The sequence below is a fragment of the Anser anser genome, assembly GCF_964211835.1.
Source record: "Anser anser genome assembly, chromosome: 1".
NCBI classification, from domain to species: domain Eukaryota; kingdom Metazoa; phylum Chordata; class Aves; order Anseriformes; family Anatidae; genus Anser; species Anser anser.
The window spans coordinates 113133716-113150019 of NC_139720.1; the positions used below are offsets into that span (position 1 = coordinate 113133716).

The 16304-nt window shown below is 34.5% G+C and overlaps 1 protein-coding gene across 6 annotated transcripts in view; it reads left to right on the top strand.

Annotated features, from left to right (window-relative positions):
• ITSN1 (intersectin 1) overlaps positions 1 to 16304 on the top strand; it is a 126522-nt gene that overhangs the window by 66757 nt on the left and 43461 nt on the right. For 5 of the 6 annotated variants that reach the window (XM_083817695.1, XM_083817692.1, XM_083817693.1 and 2 more), the window contains 4 exons: positions 4467 to 4588; positions 7704 to 7933; positions 9249 to 9370; positions 15853 to 16097. In XM_083817695.1, coding sequence (XP_083673821.1) covers positions 4467 to 4588; positions 7704 to 7933; positions 9249 to 9370; positions 15853 to 16097 — 719 coding nt within the window. The remainder of the gene's footprint in view (positions 1 to 4466; positions 4589 to 7703; positions 7934 to 9248; positions 9371 to 15852; positions 16098 to 16304) is intronic. The other variant, XM_083817694.1, reaches the window with a different exon arrangement.

Sequence of the window (16304 nt, forward strand, 5' to 3'; positions counted from 1 at the left end):
GGAGATGGCAATACATTCCCTTTATGAACTCCCCCATAACTATGATATGGGGTTAAAGGAGGAACTCTCTGTCAAGGACAGAAGAGGTGCTTTGGGATCTGGGGAATTGGGTAGAAGAGTATTGCTGTGGGAAAGCCTCAGTGAGCACAGAACTGTAGGGTTCTTTCCTCTGGGATAAAATGCTGTGGTTTGTCTCAAGAGAAGATTTGATGGAAACCTTGTGCTGTAATCCCCGAAGAGTGTTCTAAGCTGTCCTGTCTTTCCGTCAAACGGCAACATTTGAGCTTAAACGATTAAATTTTTAAAGTTAAGGTTTTCATATCAATATGACTTGTCTGTATATAGTGAATATTACTCTGCTGTATGAAATTCATATTTTAACTCGTATTCAATATTATGTGGGTACGTAAATGTGGTTATTGTAACATCTCAAAATTATTTTTATACTTGTTAGTCTGTTTGTGAATTAAGTGGAAAGGTAACAATTTCTCTCTGCGTTTAGCCTAAGACATTCCTTGTCCTGCACACCAGAAAAAGCAAAGCGTTCTTATGTCTTCAGAGTTACGATACACGATTTGTACAACTTCTTAGTTGCTTGTGTCTGTAAAGGACGAGCGTAGGACTGTGCTGAATATTCAGCTGGCAAATGTTTCGTTCTGTTGACTGTTGAAGTGTTACTATAATTCTGTTCAGTTGGTGTCCTGCAGCACTGTGGGAGATGCTGATTCTTTCTTCCCCCATCCTCCCACTAATACAAAAAAGCAACAGAGCATCTATCTCTTGCATGAGATACCAGTCAAATCTTTATTTCCTCCTAGTTGATGCAAAGAAGGATATTTACAGCATTTTTACCTCCAAAATACTCCATCTAGTGCTAGGTGTGTAAACTAGGTTGGATTTTCTTAACTGTTACAGGTTACAGGTACGTCACGCAGAAAATCTCTGCACAAAATACTGAACTAGCATATTGGCTTAGCTGTGAAGGAATAATGTGATAGATTGTCTGTGGAAAACTATAATATGCTGAACTAGCATGTTGGCTTTGCTGGAAAGGAATAATGTGTTAAAAAATCTATGGAAAACTTTATGCAACTGTCATTGGAGATCCTAACTTAGCTGAGTATACATATAAAATGACAAGATATGCAAAAAAAAAAAAAAAGTTAATTATTTGGACCGAAGTTAATGATCCTGCTGTATGTACTCAATGTGAGAAATTATTTGCTTCAGACAGCCATGGAGACATGGCTCATAGCTAGAACCTTCTCAGTTTCCTATTTGGCACTAGACATGGTATATATTGTACTTTCGGTAGTGAGATAAACTTGTCTAAACTATAATTAAAATATAAAGTTTGGGCTAGCCTTGCAGTTAGACACCTAGTGGAAGTAAATAGTGTTTGGTGTAGTAGGCACTGTTTTGGTCTTGCAGATTCTTGTGTGTTTTTATGTATTTGAGAATTGAGGATGCTTTTCTGAATGGGGGAAAATACCAGTTGTTTTTGAATTAGAGGATTTGAATTCCTCCTGGTTCTGTAAGCATAGGTGAACCGAATCATTCTTTTTAGTGTACAAATTTCTTGTTAAAAACTAAACCAAGCTCACATTTTTTCATCTGGGTTATCACAGATTTTGTGTTTTTGTTTTCTTTTAGCTAAGATAGCCTTCATACCCTTGAAGAATGTTAGTTCCTCTTTCTTTGCCAAGTGATAATTCCTATTTAATTGCTCACGCACCAGAGTTTGAGAAAAAGATGCAAAGGGGAAGAAAAAACAAACCAAGAAAGTGCTCTTGTCTAAATAACTTTTGCAAGTAACAGTAGGTTGTCTTCAGTGTTGTTTAATTAGAAATACGTGACTACCTCAGGTCTCTCTGCTCAACTCAAGCAGAGTTTTCTTTTGTCTCATCAGCCAGGACTCAGAAACTTGAGCTTCTTGGCATACAGCATTAAGGGACAGCAGGGGGAATGGAGGTGAAGGAAAACAAGAGCAAGGAGAACACCACAGGATTTCTAAACTGAAGACTGTGCTAAATTTAAACTAAATTTAGGAGTCAGCAACCTGTGCTTTGGGTAGCAGTCTCCTTATCCAGAAAGAGAAACAGCTAGTTAAAATCATGAATACCACTCAAGATACTTGATACTTCACAGCAATAGTATTTTGAGCTTCAAGAGCTTTGTAGAGACTTTGTTTTGCACGTGTGGAGACTTCTGTAATCTACAGAAATTCAAAATACCGTTGAAAGCTGTTTTCCACATGGCAAACTGGGCCATTTACTAACCTATATCCTTTCAGATAAATGCTTGCAAATCACTGAACTGCTAGTGTATTTATGGTTGTATATTTGTCCTTTGCACTTGTACATATTTTTTATATAAATAAGGGTTTGGGTGATCGTACAAAGAAGATGGTGACTATGATTCCTTCAGGGAAATTAATTGGAAACAAGGGTTAAATCCTTTGTACCTCAATATATTACAAGTGTAACAATATTAAAGAAGCTGAGTTAATAACATACAGTTATTGGAAAAGACTGCTTACTATAGTTAGCATTACAGAAAAGTCTGGTGCAGGCCACATCTAGCTCCAGGAGCAGTTGGCCAACTGTGTGTTCACTGAAATGTCCTAAACCCCTTATTTGCTCATTGTTCTTCATGGGCCAGCTACTAAGAAACCATTATGTTGAATATTGCTAATGCTTTTCCATTTTAGTATCCCTTTTCCTTAGTCCAAAATAAGGCTATGCATGAATGTTAATAACCATGGGCATTCAGGGTTTAAAAATTTTCCCAAAGGCACTATCCTGCCTGAATAATTATGGTGATTTCACAAGAGTAGTTTATTTTATATTCTGTAATATCTATTCTAGATCCTAACTATCTGCTAAGCTTTCATATGGCTATGGAAAATAATGATGATCATGAAATATAGTATTGCCTAAATTATCTCCATATTTCAATGAGTTTCATGGCCTTAGCAGAGTTTATATTAAACTTGTATAGGAACTGATTATCTCTTTAATGATGCTGAACTCAGTTTTCACTGAATTAAAATTGAGGATCATTAAGAAAATGTGACTCAGGACTAGGACACTAAATGCAACTTAACTTTTTAAAACTTTCATTCATATATCCAAAATGTTTTAATACCTTGCAAAGGTCAAGTGCTACTCCTCTTAACAATGTAGTTTTGACTTCATCTTAATATTTGATGTTGCACAGTGCAGTCTTTAAGCACTAATTCATGTATTAATTTCACTGACAGAAATTTTTAGAAACATTATAAATTTAATATGTAAATAAACAAGTATTAACTTTCAACTTGCATGAAAGCTAAGAGGTTGCTAATAATTTTGTGCAATTATCTTATTGTGAAATTAACTCACTTTACTGATTTGGGCCCGTTGAATTACTTGATATTTATTTATTCTCTTATGCAATTTTATATGTTTTGGTTAATGAAGTCTTCATTTGGCTAATCTGTAGATCATGAATTTCTGAAAAACTATCACAATACTTTCAAGATTACTTATTTGAGTGCCTGAGTAAATTAAGATAAAGCTTTTAAGGACACAAGAACTAAACAAACCTGCTCAATGTGAGTCATATTTCAATAAAAGCAGACATTACTAAGATACAGATTTAGAAACAATTTCCTGTTATAAACTTTTTCTGCATATTTTGTTTGTACTATTCTTTTTTTAATGTGGACTATTTTCAATGAAAATGATTCTTTTATTCCTTATAATACTGAGGAGTTTAGACTCAAAATAGAAAAAATCTAGACTCTAGGTTACACAAAGGGATGCAAGATCTAACTGGTATTTCTGTTAATAGTAGATGTTCATGCAGAAAACAAATCTTGAGAAAATATGATGTTTTTGTTATTATTTATATTCTAAATGTTTCAAGCAATGTCTTTATAATTAACCAAAGGAAAACTGACTTGTATACGAATGAGTACTCTGTACCACAGTTTCATCCCAAAGTTGTTGCTTGAGGAATTCTATCTCCTGGACATAAAACAATCCTGAAGCTTCTTTAGTAAATCACCCTTAATTTCAATATAAAACCAATTGAAGCACTTGCTATTATGAGTAGTTCATAAGCCAGTTTTTTGTACGAAATTTAATAAATTCAACAATTCAGCAAATAAAATAAAACATAATTGTTCAGATGAACTTTGTCAAAGTTTTGTCAGCTTTTTAGAGTTCCACTTTAAAAAGGCTTACTGGTTTCTTAACTCTTTAACATCTAAGCTAATATAGTTAAAATTTAGGAAATTTTGAAAGGGCTTATAGTCCTTTGAAACCTACCTTAAATGCCTGCCAATGCATTTGGCTATACTGAAAGTCTGAAGAGATATCCAACCATTTCCAATTTTTGTTGCCTCACAATGAAAATGTTACGGGGCCATTAATTGTGATTCACATTCTGAATGGTTACATATATTTTACTTTTTTGTCTAGGAGCTGAGAGAAATACATAACAAACAGCAACTACAGAAGCAAAAGAACTTGGAAGCTGAGAGGTTGAAACAGAAAGAACAGGAAAGGAAGACAGAACTAGAAAAGCAAAAAGAAGCTCAAAGGTAACAAAATGCTCTAGTTTATGCCCTTCCTGTGGAGATACGGGAGCGCAAAGCATTGTGCGAAAATAGTCAAATAAGCTTTGTATTTCCAGGAACATAATCTGATTTCAAATAATATATTACTAAATGTCAAGAATATCTTAAGACCTAGAACAAGTTTTGGTTCAGTGCAAATGACTTCTTTAGAAATGAAGTTTTTTTTAATCCTTGAATGAGAAGTGTGTTGTGGAGATGAGCTTCTACATCTGTCTGTGACTCTTAACTGTCAATGATACATACAGATTTCAGCATTACTTAAAAGGTGTAGTGTACTTCTACATTTGGAGATAGAGCTAATGGTTTTTACTACACACCTTGGAAATAACTTTTTAAATGTATTTATAATATATTTATGTAAAATAAATGGCATATAGTCTAGCAAGCAGTTCTATTCTGACATAATTTATTTGTAGCTTCTTGATTAAATTTTTAGCAGTTTAGGGGTTTTTATGCTGTCAATCTGGGTAAACACTGGTCAAGAGATGAAAACAAAGGCCTGGGAACAAGGGATCTTAAATTATTGGTTATCATATTACATGGATTGCGATCTAAAGCCACCTGGTCGTCTGTGTTATTTCTTTGTGAGTCAAGTTAATTTTATATTTCAGGCAAACCAAAACAAGGTCTCAATGAAAACCTCATCTTCAAACAGAAATCTTATACATAGAAAGTAGCTAAGTTAGGGTAGTTCTTTAATTACTTGCATAGAGCCGGTGCCTTTAAGAATCTGAGGTATTGACTTCAGAAAAAGCAAACTTTCTAAAAAAACAAGAAATCAGTCCCTTACCCCTGAGATATGTTTTCATCTGCTCTTCTCAATCCAGCAGCTAGAACAAACTTGATTTATATCTATGGGAAGAATTAATTGCTCTACTAGAAACATAATTAAAAAAATCATTTTCTAAAGCCCATCTGACTAAACTCACCAGGTAAGACACCACTGAAATAAAAAAAAAAAAAAGCGCTTTGTATCAGTATATGATGCAGCCTCAGTGTTGCAACAAAACTGCTGAGTAATTGGCTCTGAATACTTTGCAAATGAACGTGCCAAGGACAAATTCAGTGATTGAAAGAGGAGGTTGACAGAACAGTGAATTTATTAAATTGACTTTACATTGAAGGCAGAAATATATAGCAGTAGTTTGTAGAGAAGGAAGTAATATCCTCACTGGTGTCTTAACCTATACTCACGGTATACTGATGTAGAATATTGAGATTGTATCAGCAATTTTGTTTTGAACCAAGGATGTTTTTTTTAGCTTCTGTTAGTAGTTGTCATCTTACACAGGTACTGAGTAATTTGGGATTTCTTGGAAAATGTTTTTGTCAACTCAAAACTTAAAATGACAGAAGATGATATTTGCCCTCTGGTGCCAACCTACCATTTGGAAAGTAAATTTTTACCCTTAAGTATGTTGGCCAGGAATTCGTGGTGCTTTTGGACAAAATATGTGCTATACAGTAGGCCAAGTCTGTAATGACCAATTTGTTGCCATGCAATTTTCACTAATTTTGTAGGTATTAAAAAAATATGGAAGTGGAACAGGTCACAGTACAAATCAAACCACCCTGTGTGTCTGTTACAACCCTTTAGTTATGTTTACCAGTACAAATTGTTTCTAACAGACAATACTTACCCATTTTTTTCTTGTCCTCTGTCGGGGGGCGTAAAGGACTTGCTGGCTTTCACAATTAGGAGTGTGAAATTTTCTGAGTAGTTCTGTAAGAGTACTGTGCGAAGCTTGTGGATATTTTTTTGAATTCCTTGCCCCACAACAGGAAGATCAGGACTGCCATATTTTCTGATTACCACTTTTTTTTTCTGATTTGACTATTTTGTATCTTACCTAGAGATGTTGTAGCTTTGAGAAAATAAGTAGAACCAATTTGTTTGAATAGTATTCCTGACTTCTTCCTGCATTTTAAAGCTAAAGTGAGTGTTGAGCAATAGAAATGGAAGAGTATAATTTGCTGCTTGTTGTGTTTCAGGGAAAACTGTAGAAGAATTCATTACTGAAAACATCTGGTGATAGTTGTAGTTCATATCTACAGCTCTAGATTAAATAAAAAGAATTGTGGGGCAAATGAAAATGGTAACCTGTAGTGCTGATATAATGGGATGCTCAGATTGCTTGGGAAGAGATTATGAAAAGCAGCCTTACAGTTACAGGGTCCTGAAGGGCTTATTTATGGGTTCAATTTTTTTTTCTATATATGGTTCATTACTTAAAAAAGTTGCATTAGATTTATGAATGTCATGGAAAACTATGAAAAGAGAATACACAAATATTGTTGAATCCCCAAGTTGAGACTCTGATATTGTTAAATTGAAGATCTGGGACTGAAAGTGTAAAGATACTGGATTGTATAAAGCTTATAATTTTCAGAGCACTGTAAGCTCAGTAAGAGACTGTTATAAAATACCTATATAAAGTTTCATACAGTAATTAGAAAAACATAGTTAAACATATTTTCATGTCATTAAAGAGGGGAAGACATCACAGTCTCGATAAAGAAGAAGTTAAACGGTTACTATTCAATCAATAAGAACAGTTATGCATTTAAAAATCTCTGAAGAACTCTGATGAGAAGAAATTGTGTTAAATGTTTTTTCCCTTCTTACATTCAGCTCCAAACCACAAGTATTTAATTTCTCAGTGTATGCTGAGGCCTTTTCAGAGTTCTGTGGGATTGTGTTGTACAGGCATAGACTTCACATGTGAGTTAAAATAAAAAGTGATATTAAAGTCCATTTTTAGATGCAAAGACAAAACAGTTAAAAGTAATAGAGACCTGCCATTAGTAGCAGGTTACACAGATTAGTGTTCTCTCACTTGTCTGAGTCACAGCTCTTTATGAATACATACAATCTTTGCCATCTAGGAGCCACTATGTAAGAAAATGTTGTGGAGGGGTTGATAACTCAACAAATAAAATTACCAGATATGGTAAGATATGTAAAAATCGTAAGGAGTACACTTTATATTGTAGATTACACACAAGGACAAGTAACTTCTATGGTCTTTTGTTTGACTGACTTAAAAAGTAAAACAGAACACTTTTACTTGTCCAACAGACGAATCCAGGAGCGGGATAAACAACGGCTTGATCGAGTGCAACAAGAAGAAGAACTTCAGTGGCAAAAAAAAAATCAGGAAGATGAGAAGCAAAAAAGGGAAGAAATAACCAAGAAGAAGGAAAGCGAGGATAAGGGGAAACAGGAAATCCAAGAGAAACTGAGTAAGCTTTTCCAACCACATCAAGAACCAGTCAAGCCAGCCGTCCAGGCTCCTTGGTCAAATGCAGGTAGAGGAAGAAATCAAGAAATGCTGTTGCACACGGCTTTTGAAGAACCATATGTTTCACAATTGAATTGTTCATTTTATTGAAAGAAATCATGAATGGTTTGAGCTCTAAACTCCAAAAGGTTGTTCTCTTCTAGGCTTCAGTGTTCTTCCTAAAAGTATGTTGTTCAGCAGACAGAATAAAACACAAGTCGATGAGACTCGAAGTGCACGCTGAAGGAAGAATCTTAGATGTAAAATGGTCTAAGATGTTGACGTAAGGTGTCAAAAATTACTGCTGCACTTCTCGTTACAAATCTTAAGAAATCTGGATTTTTTATAGTATCAGTGTGTCACTTAGCTATCCTTCTTCCTCTTCCCCTTTGACATGCATGTTGCTTACTGAACAAATGACCTGAAGTCTATGATATAATCTTCTTCTGTTATGTGCGTAATCACTTTCAGCTGAGAGCTTTTTCTTTGCGTTATAACATGATTTCTGCCCATATTTGGAATCACGGTACTCTCTTAAGTGGCTTTGATTAATACACATGAGAATTGATAGGGAATGTAATATTTGTCTAAATATTCGATCAAAGGACTGCATAAAAGGGAAATTACCTTCTATCTTTTAGGACTAGTCTGGAGTTGACTTTATCAATTATATATTCTTGTTAGGTATTATTTGGGCAGAATAGCAGAGGGCACTTCTGTGACAGAATACACAAATAGGAACTGCATTATATGAGAGAAATTTAGCTTATCTTTTTTTTCTCTATTCTTCTTTTCACTAGTAATGCATCTTTAATACAAGCATGTGATTTTTAAAACACCATCTGTAAGTGACCTCTTTTCAGCTAATCCGCGTGTGTTAGGACATTCTGAAACATTTTTTTCAAAGTATAGTCAGGCTGCAATTGAGGCTGCTACATAAGCAGGCTCTAAAACTATTTGGTATACCACTGATACATGCAAGAACATTACAGTTTGAATTGAATCTATGGCTTACTGCTCAGATATAATCTACAAAATCAGTGATGCATTTGAGAAGTCATGTATGTTGCATTGTAAGTGCATGATTCTTTCTACAAATAATCATGTACATCATGTTAGTTAAAATATAGTAATATTATACATGATATTAGGAAGAGAAAATAGTAAGCAATCAAATTTTAAAAAGTGCTTTTTCCTATTTCCCCTTGTGTAAAAGGATAATATACTTTCTACAGACAATGGAAGGTTTGGTTTTTTTGTATCCACTTTTGCCTCATTTTTCAAGTCTGTAAAAATAATGCCTTTTCCTTTTTCTTTGTATCTGTGTTTTTTTCTTTGCTCAGAAAAAGCTCCTCTAACAATTTCTGCTCAGGAGGATGTAAAAATAGTGTATTATAGAGCACTGTATCCTTTTGAATCAAGAAGCCACGATGAAATCACTATTCAGCCTGGCGACATAGTCATGGTAAGAAAGGATTGTGATATTTAAAAAATTTCTTTGTTGGTTTGTGGTTTTTTTTTGCACTTGTGTGAGAAGAATTTTATATGGCAGTATTTTTTTTTACAAATTTGTGAAAAATATTTCAGTGAATATCAAAATATATAGGAAGTGATATTGCAGATTACCTATTACAATAACATATAGCTTCTTAGAATTCACTGTAATGTAAAGTTTAAACATAATCTATGAACAGATCATGTCAGTTGTAGTATGCTGAGCTGTGTGTGTTTGAGGTGCAAAGTGTTTGAAAACGTTCCTATACAAAAGTTGTAATTGAAAGGTTTTTTGCCCTTCAAGGTACCTAGGGGTTAAAGTTACTGTTATTTTCTGTTGAGAGAGTAGCTGCTATGGGTTAAATCAAAAACTGGCTTTGATAAATAAAATGTGTTTCTAATAAGAAATTTACTTTTTTTCATAGGAGTAGTACAAGAGCAGTGTTAATTTTTTTTTTTAATTGCCTTTATTAAGAAAATGTGATGTCCAGTGTAATACCAAGTGAAACAATCATACTAAGCTACAAGATGGCTACACTTCTGTCAGAATCCCATAAATATTAGTGAAATCTTTGTAGGGTAGTAATTCTGGATTTTTTTCTACAGCTCTTTTGGTGACATTTTGTGAGATAAGGACCTAATTTAATTGTAACTTGGAATTATTTCTGTAATTACTCTGTACTTATTTTTTGCTTTTTATCTACTTAGCTCTTTTGTGAGACACTTTAACATTTATTTTCAAGAGGATATAAAGTAGATAAAATGTCATTTCAAAAAAAAAGGAAACTTCAAAACCTAAACATTTGATTGCAGGTGTGTTGATACAGAAGCATTTCCATTCATTTTTAAAATAGATGATGAGATAATGGAATATGGACTGCCTATAAATGTTGTGTTAAACTTCATATTCTCTAAAGCTGTTTTCTGCTTTTGTGCATAACTGTGTTTTTAAATTACAATTCTGTTGTTAATGACTGCAGTATTAATATTAATAACTGGCTAGTATGATCTTAGCATGCTCATGTCTATTCATAACGAAAATGCCCGGTGTGGAAATTAAATGCTATCTTGTTCACTGTGGAAAAGCATATTCGTTATAGTGTTCCAAAAATATTTTAAGAGTCATTGCATTTTGACACAGTTCAGTAATAACGGATTTTAGAAAAAAGATACCCTTTGTAGACTGTCATAAATTGTAATGATATCTATAAAAGAAATGCATCTATTCTAGGGAGATGAGCCCTCATCTCTCTTCATTTTTTTGTTGTTGTTGTTGATTCAGCTGTGTCACAATGAGGTATTTGTGACATTAGAATCTGCTTCTGGAAATTAAGTGAATCCTGTATTAGCAGCAGTACTGAATGACTCGGGAAGAGGTCCAATCCCATTCTGAATAAAATTGCAATGTGCTATTATTCTTCATCAAGAAATAGTATTGATCAGTCAGCTGTTAAATTAGAGAGGATATAGGTACATGGGTCTCCTTGGGCTCTCGGAAAATGCTGTATCTCTGTTTCTTGGGAAATAGATTGTAGCCTAGACATATAAGTAAACTTTTTTTTTTTTTCATGAGGAAAAGTGCTCACTATTAGGTAGACTCACGTGGAAATACCATTTTGCCAAAAATATGTGATTTTAAGGAGCACTTCACACATTTTAAATAAAGTCTTTGGTACAACATAAGTTTTCCTATATGTTATTTTAGCTTACTCTAGAAAAGAATATTCTCTAGCTCAGTTTTCTTCATTTAACATACTTTTAACAATAATTAAATCTGATGACTAATTCTTGTGGGATTTATTTCCTGCTCTGTAGTAATTGCTTAAATGGGCTACTCTTAGAAAATATAAGTAAAACACTTTTGTGAAATGTGTTATAATTCTGCCTTGCTTTAAATCATTGCTTTCCTGATGGAGGTTAAAAGGGAATGGGTAAGTGTGCTATATGACTGTTAGGAAGTCTATGCAATTTATTCATTTTCATAAATACAGATTTTGTTACCATGTAGTTTACTTGTTTTTGAGTTTATGTAGGGTAAAGTAACAAATCAACTCACATTGTCAAAAGTAATCTAAGTACAATGGACCAGAATTTACTTTTGATAATGGGCATTTGGATTCCTAGACTCTTATCTGTCCTTAAGTGTTTGTCGTGTTATGTGGGTCTACAAGGTTCGAGTCAGTTACGTCTTTTGGAAAATAATGATTTACAAGCTTACATGTTAAAGTGTGTCTGATGTTTCATTTATGACATAAATGCAACTCTGTAGTTAAGCTGACCTGTGCGGTTAGGAGTTTACTGTGTGCAACAAGAAAAATTTTGTTAAGAGTAATTGTGTCGTAACATAGGTGACTTTAGTATTTACCCATTTTAACACTATAAATAGCTTTGTCTGTGCAGGCCTGTGAAATCGTGTCCTGTATCATATAGATATACAGGAGATATTACCCAAACTGTCACTGCTATGAGCAAAGAATCCAGCTGAAGCACACATCCATTGACAGAGCACATGGAAATCAGGCCTAAATCCTGGATTTAAACAGGACTGCAGAATTCATTATGTCAGAATGACTTGAGACTTTAATAGGTGTATAGCTTGTAAATAGCATTTGACAACAGTGTAATATACTTTCACACTGTGCATGAATGTTGAGGTATGTCTTGATAGGAATGAAGGAGAAGAAAGAGGCTTCATTCTGAAAGAAGTATTTGCAAAAGTGTAGATGAGGAGAGCTTGCTTCTGCTTTACTTTCCAATACACGTGCTAGCTATCTGTAGGACTGATATGGGTGAAATTGTTTAGAGAATGTGTGGGGTGTGGGCTGTATTTTTAAAAAACACTTCTACTTTTTGATTAAAGGATTTTTGTATCTTAACTTTCTGCTTTCTCTGCTTCTTACCTTTTTACATACTTCAAATAACTTCCACTGTAAGACTGTGATTCCTTTCACTATGTAGATTGATTTATAACCCTAACTATAAGTTAACCAAGCTTTTGTCTGGGAACAAAATATATTCTGAGCCAAGAAAGCCATGCCTGGTTCAGGGCTCTGTCTATTCAAGAACTTATGTTTCTATTATGTGTATGGGTATGTGTACGCGATGTGTAGAATTCTTTTCCTTTGGATAGCTCTGTGACAAAACGAGTCCTGCTGGCATTTGCTGCTGTTAGGGTCCATCTTGGAGTAAGTGAATGGATTCTGTTGTTATTGGCACTCTTTGATATAATTCAGCTTATTTAAATAAACTTAAGAATAATTCAGTGAAATACAGTTGAATTACTGAGTTACTGAACTGTAGTGGCTCTGATAGTAGAACATAAGTTAAATAGAAAGTTCATAAAAGAAGCTTAAATGGGAAGTCTAAGTCAATTTCATAATGGTAGTTTGTTGTCAGTTTTGTTGGCTGTTGATTGTGAAAGTTAGAAGGACTGTTCTTTGTATTGGGTACATAGGCAGCCTTGTTGTGTTAGACCCTGCGTAGGCGTAATCAACATATGGCCTCTGGCGTGCCGAGCTTACATTCAGCATTGTACTAGGAAATCCAGTATTCTCCGAGTAGCTAGATCAAAGGCCTACACATGAAGTAGAATTAAAACGATGATACGATGGGTAGTTAAACAAAACAGACTATGATACTCTGGTTAGCTTTCATTAAATACTTTTTTGAGAGTATTAGGTTTTGAATTCGTATGTAGAATTAATTGCTACTGTAAAGCAGGACTTCTGTTTTTGTGTACATGAACTGCTAGTGATACGCAAGCCAGCTCAAAGTGGAGTAGGCCTCTGCAAAGCTGACAGAGTTATTAACTGTACCTAATGCTTCTGTTGCTAAGAGTTGTATTGCTGTTACCTCTGTCAATTATTGTGTTGAACCACAGGGAATGAGAATTTGTAAGCTGTGGCTCTAAAGTACAGTTAAATAAATGAAAAATACATGCTGTAATTCAGTGTTCAGGTGTATATTTAAAGTCTAGTTGTATTTTGAAAAAAAAATAATCTGGAATAAAAGTCTGTAGTAGGGACTTGGGATGGTGGGTGTAAAAATATAAGGAAATTGGAACAAATTAATTTTTAAAAGGTTCGAAGGGATATATTTAAAGTTCTAGTACTGTACTACAAAAAGAGATGCAGATTATATTTTATATTAATGACCGAGAGAACATTTTTTATGAATTATAAAGTGAAAATGATCTTTCAAAGTGTCTTTTCATGAGTATATGATGAAAACCTAATTTGACTAAATCAGCATACATTTGAGTATCCTAAGCTGTTTTAAGAATTAATTTAACTTAAACTCTTCTAAGGAGACATGAAATTAGTTGCTTTCAAAATCTCTTTGGTATTTTTTTTGGCTGCTTGTACAAAACATTTTTTTCTGAAAACTTACAGTGGTTTTTGTATTGCTGTGATTTGTTTCAAGGATGTCCATTTTAGAAGGTCATGGTAACAGATTTTCGGTCTTTCAGTGCTTATTCTTTTGTATATTAATGATTCTGGTTACTACCTGAAAACTGAATGAGAGTCAAAACTGTGTGTGTATTTTTACTGTTTAGATTTTAAAATTTGCATCAGGTTCTGATAGTCCATTTCTCGCTCTCTCTCCCAAGATTCACCCTCTGCTGTGACCTCCCATCACTCATACTGCTGCTCTAGCAATCCTATTCAGTGCTGCAGTGGAAATTTTGCTCTGCACTGCAGTAAAACCACATTGAACCGGTCAAGCATGTACTCCATTCATTTTGCTTTGAGTTAATAGGGACTGAGACAGAAGATGGGTGCAACAAAAAGCAGAAATAATGGATTGTTTTGCACCAGAAGAGGAGTGTGGGATAGAAATTAACAACAGTAGGCAGTCAAAGAGTCAACACATGAAGTAAAGCAAAGCAATCTATCAGCAGCTCAAATGAGTAACCCAGGGACAATCAGAGGCAGAGGCTTTGCGGCTTCAGTTTGAGTCACTTCTCTGCAAAACAATGTTCCCACCCTTATCTAAAGCGACTCGTTTACACCATTGCCACAAATGCTTCTTTTTGCCACTGTTCCTTTTTTTTTTTTTGGCAAACAAACAGCTGATCAGTTTATATTGTTAAAATTAATAGAATAAATAGATAGGTGTGTTCCCAACTGTCAGAGCAACTAGCTTGAGATGCTACCGTATGCCATTGCTGTATAATGTCATTATATTCTGAAAACCCCAATGTCTGAAAAGGATACTATCGCTAATTCCTTAGCTCACGAAGCATACTGTTAACACCAAATCCTTCAAGATGATAACGGATGCTTGGGAGGTAGGGTCAAGTGATTTCAAATTATAGATTTAAGCATCTCTCAATGACTGCTGTACTGTTAACTGCACCAGTAAACTCTTGATTTATGCTCTCATTTGAAACTTCTAAGTATTTTAAAATACTGGTTAAAATACTGGACTAAACGGATGAGAGAAATTCTTGCCAAAAACAGCCCTTGTGTAGGGCTAGTCATTTGACTTTTCATTACTAGCCTGGTTTTACTGCTGACTTGATCATTGCTAGGGAAACCTGCAGCTATGCACAGCAGATAGTTGTAGATAGTAGACATTATTTACATGTAATAGGTGCAAGACATATTTGTATATAACGGTTTGCTTAAACCCTTAAAACTGAAATTCTTTTAGAGTATCGAAGAGGTTAGATGGCTAGATCACCAGATTTATCATAATTATTATAATTACCCCTAATAAAATTACTGCCTTTTTTCTTTAAAAAAAGTTTCTGCAACCTCCAGATGCCTTGTCAGTGTTTAACCATGCTATCAATTCATGAGTCATGAGGGGTAGCAATGGTGAATTATTTTTCTTCTGCAATTCTTTCTTACTGTGGAATTAATTTGAATAAATACATTAGATTTGTTTTGTTTTGTTTTGTTTTGAATTTGTTTGACAGGGGTTAATTTTAATATGCTGTGTTTCTGTTCTGTTTTCTGAAAAAGGAAATCTAGGGAAACTTGTTAAAATCTGCATGTTGCATTAGTTAAACCAGAAATAGCAATATTTAATGGAGTCTCCAGAACTAATATCTCTAAGTCTGGTTTACTGTGACAGACTTTCAAGCAACTGTTTAAAAACCCATGCTTGGCTTATGCATTAGGGCTGAAATGAACCTTTTTATACCTCATCACCAAGAAAACCTTTTTGATTTTTGAAAAAAATGAATTGCAAAGCAGCGTTGCATTGCAAAATGTTTCTTCAGCTGTTGATATGCCATAGGAGGAATAGCTGACAACATAATCCTCCAACAGTACATTTAATAATAACAACAAAATTCTACATAGGTGGAACTTGTGTTTATAATGAAGGTATAATTTCTCTGTAAGTAAAGAAAGTTAATTACTGTGGATGAAGAGGATTTTATGTCAAGTAAAAATTCCATTTATATGTTATGTTTCTTAACCTTCTAACTTAATGCATCTACAGGTGGATGAAAGCCAGACTGGAGAACCAGGGTGGCTTGGTGGAGAATTGAAGGGAAAAACTGGATGGTTCCCCGCAAACTATGCAGAGAAAATACCTGAAAATGAAGTTCCAGCATCTGTAAAACCAGTAGTTGAGGCTGCTGCTGCACCTAAAGTTTCTGTGCATGAAACAACTACATCACTAGGAACTCCTGCGTCTACAGAGTGCACTACAACTGCCAATAACTGGGCAGACTTCAGTTCAACGTATGTTTGGGTAGTGATTATCACCTCAAATGTGCTTGAGTCTTTTTTAATCAATTGGATTGTGGTGGGCAGTTAGCACAGAGTACACAGATTGCAAAACAAAACAAAAAAATTGCTCCCATCATGTCTGTCTGAGCAGTAGAGAAGGATACATCACAAATGGGAGACATTTCTAAGTGAGGATGGTGACACCATGGGAGAAATCCC